General features: G+C 40.7%; 1 protein-coding gene across 2 annotated transcripts in view; it reads right to left on the bottom strand.

Moving 5' to 3' along the window:
* Positions 1 to 5,898: 5,898 nt before the first annotated feature.
* Positions 5,899 to 6,376, bottom strand: part of NBAS (NBAS subunit of NRZ tethering complex) — a 461,389-nt gene continuing 460,911 nt past the window's right edge. For both annotated transcript variants that reach the window (XM_023728239.1, XM_023728241.1), the window contains one exon: positions 5,899 to 6,321. In XM_023728239.1, coding sequence (XP_023584007.1) covers positions 6,046 to 6,321 — 276 coding nt within the window. In that variant the 3' untranslated portion in view covers positions 5,899 to 6,045. The remainder of the gene's footprint in view (positions 6,322 to 6,376) is intronic.

The raw sequence follows: 6,376 nt of genomic DNA, 5'->3' as shown, positions 1-6,376 counted from the left end.
TCTGTGTAAACACTACTCAGGTCAAGACATAAAACATCACCAGCTCCGTAGAAGCCACCTCTGTTCCTTGCAATGATTGCTTTTTCTTCCTCCCCAGAGGTAACTTCTACCTTAACTTCTGACACCACAGATTAGTTGCCTGTGTTTGAACATTTTATAAGAAGAATCAAACATTTTATATACATACATACACTAAACTTATTACTTATATATATAAATGTATATATTTATATCTAGCTTCTTCTATTCAAAAGTATGGTTGTGAGAGTCATTCGTGTTTTTGTGAATAACTGTATGTAGTTCATTCAGTTTCATTGCTACAGAGAATTTCATTTTATGATTATCTCACAATTTATTAGTTTTGGCTGTTACAAATAATGCTGCTGTGAACATCCTTGAACATGTCTCTGGCCAGCACCGTTTATTGCAGAGACTCTTCTTTCCATATCGAATGGACTTAGCAGCCTTGTCCAAAATCAGTTGACCACAGATGTGTGGGTTTATTTCTGGACTCTCAATTCTATTCCATTGGTCTATGTGTCTACTGTTATACCAGTACCAGGCTGTTTTTTATTACTGTAGCTTTCAGCATTGTTTTAGCTATTTGGGGATTGGTTTTTCTATTTCTGTAAAGAAGGCGTTGGAATTTTTATTTGGATTGCATTAATCTATAGATCACTTTGGGTAGTATTAACATCTTGACAATATTAAGTCTTTCAATCTATGAACCTGGAACATCCTTCCCTTTATTTAAGCCTTCTTTAATCTCTTTCAGCAGTGTTTTATAGTTTTCATTGTATAAGTCCTTCATGTACCTGGTTAGATTTATTACTAGGTATTTCATTCTCTCAGATGCTATTATAAATGGAATTGTTTCTCTAATTTCCCTTTCAGATTTCTCGTCGCTGGTGTATGGAAACCCAACTAATTTTTGTTTGTTGACCTTGCATCCTGCAACTTTGCTTAATTCCTCTATTAGCTCTAGAAGTTTTCTTATGGACTCTTTGAGATTTTCTACATATAGGATCAATTATCTGCGAATAGAAATAATTTTACTTCTTCTTTTCCAATATGGATACCTTTTATTTCTTCTTGTCTTATTGCTCTGGCTAGGATTTCTAACACAATATTGAATAGAAGTGGTGAGAGCCGGCACCCTTGTCTTGTTCCTGATTTCAAGAGGAAAGCTCTCAGGCTGTCTCCATGAAGTATAATTTTAGCTGTTGGCTTCTCATATATGCCCTGAATCGTACTGAGAAATTTCCCTTCTATTCCAATCTTCTTTAGTGTTTTCCTCAAGAAAGGGTATTGGATTTTATCAAATGCTTTTTCTGCATCCATAGAAATGATCATATGGTTCTTTTCCTTTGTTTTATTTATGTGATATATTACATTGATTGATTTTCTAACGTTGAACCATCCCTGATTCTTGGAATAATTCTTGGTCATGGTGTATGACTCTTTTAATATTTTGTTGGCTTCCGTTTGCTAATATTTTGTTGAGGATTTCTGCATCTGTAGTCATAAGATATATTGGCTTGTAGTTTTTTTGTGATGTCTTTGTCTGGTTTGGGTTATGTTTGCTTCATGGAATGAATTATGGAGCATTCCTTCCTTCTCTATCTTTTGGAAGAGTTTGAACAGTATTGGTGTCAATTCTTTAAATATTTGGTAGAACATACATTTCCAGTGAAGCCATCTGGTACAGGACTTTTTTTTTTAATTGGGAGGTTTTTGATCACTGATTCAATCTCTTCACTTGTTATGAGATTGGTGAGACTATTTCCTCTTGAGTTAGTTTGGGTAGGTTGTGTGCTTCTAAGAATTTGTCCACTTCACCTAGGTTATCCAGTTTGTTGGAGTCCTAGTGGTGCAGTGGTTAAGAGCTCAGCTGCTAACCAAAAGATCTGCAGTTCAAATCCACCAGCTGCTCCTTGGTAACCCTGTGGGGCAGTTCTACTCCCTCCTATCGGGTTGCTATGAGTTGACATTGACTTGATGGCAACAGGTTTTTTGGTATCCAATTTGTTGCCATACAGTTGTTCATAATATTCTGTCATAATTCTCTTTATTTCTGTTGGGTCAGTTGTAATCTTGCCTCTTTCATTTTTTATTTTGGTTATTTGCATCTTTTCTTTCCTTTGTAAGGGATCCCTTCTTTTTAAAGCTAGCTTCTGTTGTTCCTCAGATGTGAGGGCCAGGGAAGGAGAACTGGAATTCACAGATTATTCCAAGAACTCCAGCCTCCTCCTTTTCCAGCAAACTTTTCCATAATAGGATTAATAGGGAGTAAAGGAGCCTGGTCTTGGTCTTTTTACTTTCCCCACTTGCCTTCTGAATGAAAGGAAGCAGGTAGAGACACGGCCAACAACAAAAGATGAGACATCGATGATATAAATCTGATTCCCCCACTGGCTGTGCTTCAGCATCACTTGGAGAGCTGCTTAGGCCTCAACTTCAGATATTTCAATTTAATTTGTCTGGGGTGGGGGTACCAGTCATCAGTATGTTTTAAATTCTCCTCAGGTAATTCTAATACGTAGCCATGAATGACAGCCACTGGTCCAGATGATCTTCAAAGTGGATATAGACACTTTAGAAGCCACTGAGCTACCTCATTTTAGTAAGCTAAGTGATCACCTAGTAATAATTGTCTAAGAACAGTGTTAATGGTGGTCAAATCTACATACACCCTCTGGAATATCTGGGGTACTAGAACAGGTTTGAATGATGGCCCCTAGCTATTCTGCGATAAGTGGGGAAGGGAGTTTGGACATATCTGCATTACAAGTCTTGAACAGAGAGAAGATCAAGTGTGCCCCACCTCTGTAAACTGGGACATGAGCATTTGGAAAGAGTCAGAGGCCATTTCCCGGCTACCTTTTGCCATATTATCAGTTCATGAACGGAAAGCAGGGATGGGAAACAGAGCATAGTGTCATTCAAATGCCTTCCTGGAAATTCATCCGGGTTCCTCACTAGAGGGACCTAGAAGAGCTGAGATGACTGGAGTTAATACAGCACTGCAGAAAAGGCTAGGTTCTGGGTCAGACTACTTGAGTTTGCATCATGGTTCCATTCTTTATGAGCTTTGTGAGCTTGAGTAAATTACTTAATCTCTCTGTACTTCCATTTAGATAGAAGGCTACTCTGAGGATTAAATGAGTTCATGTATTTAAAGTTTGGGCTGTGTATGTGGGGGCGGGGGTGGATAGTTCTCCAGCTGAAGCAAGACCCAGCCCCAGCAGCAGAGAGGAGTCCCTTGGCAGTGGGGTTGCAGCAGGGCACAGAGACCTTGGATGGCAGTGATGCAACAGCATCATTTACTGACAGCAAAAATATCCTGAAAAGCATTATTAGCCCTATTTGTGGATGAGAAAACTGAGGCTCAGAAAGATGAAGTGGCTTATTTCAAGTCTCACAGATGACTAGCGAGCCGGAGTTCACTAGGCTCTGATACAATGGCTCACTCCTTACACCGGCTCACCCTTGGGTCCACTTTATAGGCAAGCAAAGCTACAGATCTAAATGAGAATGGGCATCAGTCCAGCCTTTTTTATTCTTATTTTCCATGGGAAAGGTCTAGGGGTAACTGTTAGGAACTTTTTACAACAAGAGAGATAACGTATTATCTTACTTCTCTATCTAACATTTATGGTTAACATTATGAACACCAACAAAGACGAACTCGGTCTTCTAGAGTATTATTGCAATTAAGTATGAATCTGGAGTGAACTTTTTACTTCTCATGCTTTTATTTTTTATAGAAACTGCTCAAACCTTGCAAATTTGGTTTCTGGTAAGCCAGGACATGAGACAGGACAATGTAGTTTATATGAGGGAACCCCTCCTAATAAGCATTGCGGAGTGATGGCTGGGAGTGCAGAGACCTAAAATTCACTATTATCTTGAGAAAAGCATTTCAGCCCTCTGGGCCTCAGTTTCCTAATCTATAAAGTCAGATATGTAAGGTCCATCTAACATAAGAGCCTATATATAGTACTGCAATCTGAAGAGAAAGATCTCTGGATGGATTCCTTTAACATGGACTATGTTACCTCAGAATACTGCTTACTTTATGTTTTCAATTGCCTGAAATGATAGTAGTTAGCTGTAAGGTTAGAGGAAACCCAAGTTAGCAGTGCTCATGCTTTCTGGGAGTGACACAATCAATACCATCTGGTACAGCTGGTACCATCAGTATTCTAGAAAGGCCTTTCTGGCCTCTTGGGTCTGTCTCTCGGCAGATGTCACCTAACTTGGGAGAAAAATGCTGTTCCCTTTCTTCCAAAGCCTTTCAGAGGCCTGTACAGGTGATTCCCAAATGCTAGGTGCTGCTGAAGGTTTGGGCAAGAAACTCAATCCTGGAATAGACAACTGGTCAGAAGTCAGAAGAGTGAGTATTATACTAATAAGTCTTCTCCAAAGATGATCAAAACTTTTTGTGAGAGGACTCGGTAGCTACACCTGTAGGACTAGAAATGAAGTGAAGCCACTGTTGATGAGGCTGATGCTAGTAGACCGTAAGGTGAAGTGGCAATCTCAGATAGAGGGTCAGCCCAATCAGGGGAGGAAAACATGCAGACTAGGTTGCCTTTTCCAGGCTCAATATGCTATATGACAAAGACTTAGAGTGAGCCTTGTCACATTCAATCCACTAGCTTTGACATATCAATATGATAATTGACTCAAGGTAGCCTTTTCAAATTGCTTAAATTATTAAAAATGTATTCCATATAGCAAAGGATTATCCTATATAAAATTCTCCCATCTATCTAGATACAGAAATCATTTATCTAGACTAAGTTTTTCTATTAATACACAGCCAGCCTCACTCCCTCCAAGCAAGTATTTCTTTAGGTAGGGGTAAGAGACCACTGTGCCTTACTCTAGGTGAACGCCTCTGATGACCCGTCAGTCCCCATGTAAGTGTGGATTCCTCTCTCTCCCCACGCTGCCCACACCACTGCTGTACCTTGGACCTAGTGTGAAGACTTTCACCATAGCTAAGTCCAGAGCACCCAGCCAGAGGCTCCAACTTCAAACACAAACTTCTGCACCAGGGGCAAGTGCCCACAAGTGAAGAACCAGAGTTCTTATCCTCTACAGTAGGGAACATGCTTTCTGTGGTTGGTTTCCCAAGGGGTGTTGGTATTCGCACTCTTGCTATGATTGGCCATTTGCAAATCAGTGAACCCCAATATGTCAGTCGTCCCTATGGCAAGTGTATATTCTGGCTCTGCTACCCCACCTACCTGGCTATATAGTTTTACAGATATGAAAATTTGTCAACTTCAATATTTGGTTCTGGTAAGTTATGGTGGCCCTTATTCAAGTGTAGGCAGCTTCTATGTGTTGTTATTGATCATCTATGGCCAGAACTGGGTCTTAAAGTCATAATTTATGTATGTATACACTCCTCACTATAACACCAGTGAGGGGAAGGAGAGTTAACATTTATTGGATCCTTATTGTGTATCTGACAGAGCCTTACACACACAACCTCATATATACTCAACTACCGTGTGAGATAAATAATACAACTCTCATTTTATAGATGATGGACTAAGGTTCAGAGAGGTTGAATAATTTGCTCAAGGTTACAGGACTGAGATTTGAACCCAGATCATCTTTCCTCCTCATCTTCGACAGCTGCCCCAACCATTTACTGCTCCATTACTCTCTCCCTTTCTAATACGACCCTCTCAACCACCACCTCTAATTTTCTGAACTGCAATTTTAGGTACTTCATTAATTGCATTCTACTCAGAAAAGGCATTTAAAAAGTGGTGGTGGTGGCGGGGGGAAGAGTCTCTCTTAATCAGTAAGAAAGCATGTTAAGCTGTCACTATAAGAAAAATAAACACATTTTAAATGGAAGCTTGCTCATCTTTTATATACAGCTTTATTTGCAATTTGCTGGACTCACTTGGAACAATTAACTGGTATACATGTTGCTTCTGGGAAGAGCATTTGGCTCTGGGTGTTCTTTTCCCCAGGAGCCGGTAGACTGGTGACTGGGGCCTGGGCCCATGGAAGGCACGCTCACACCCAGTGCTGTCCCGCGCTGAGGGCTGTGCTGAAAGTTCTCAAAGCTCTGTGAGTCCCCCTTACGGCCAGAAGGAGCGACCCTGCTTCAGCTTCATGGCCAGCCTCCCGCAGGTGTCTGCTCAGCTCCTCTGCATCCCAACGCCCTTGCTGCAGGCTGGCCAAGAGGTGGTCAACAATACGAGGATAAAAGGGGGTGGAGATACACTTCGCCAACAGTTTGGCATCCAGGAGCAGGGAAAGAAGTTCTTGATCACAATTTGAATCATCCACCTTCGAGAAATAAGACAGGCAAAACGTGAGAGGGGCCTTTCGTTAGTCCTTCTTA

The sequence above is a fragment of the Trichechus manatus genome, unplaced genomic scaffold (assembly GCF_000243295.1).
Source record: "Trichechus manatus latirostris isolate Lorelei unplaced genomic scaffold, TriManLat1.0 scaffold00023, whole genome shotgun sequence".
Lineage (NCBI taxonomy): Eukaryota > Metazoa > Chordata > Mammalia > Sirenia > Trichechidae > Trichechus > Trichechus manatus.
This window is presented reverse-complemented; position numbering and strand designations above follow the sequence as displayed.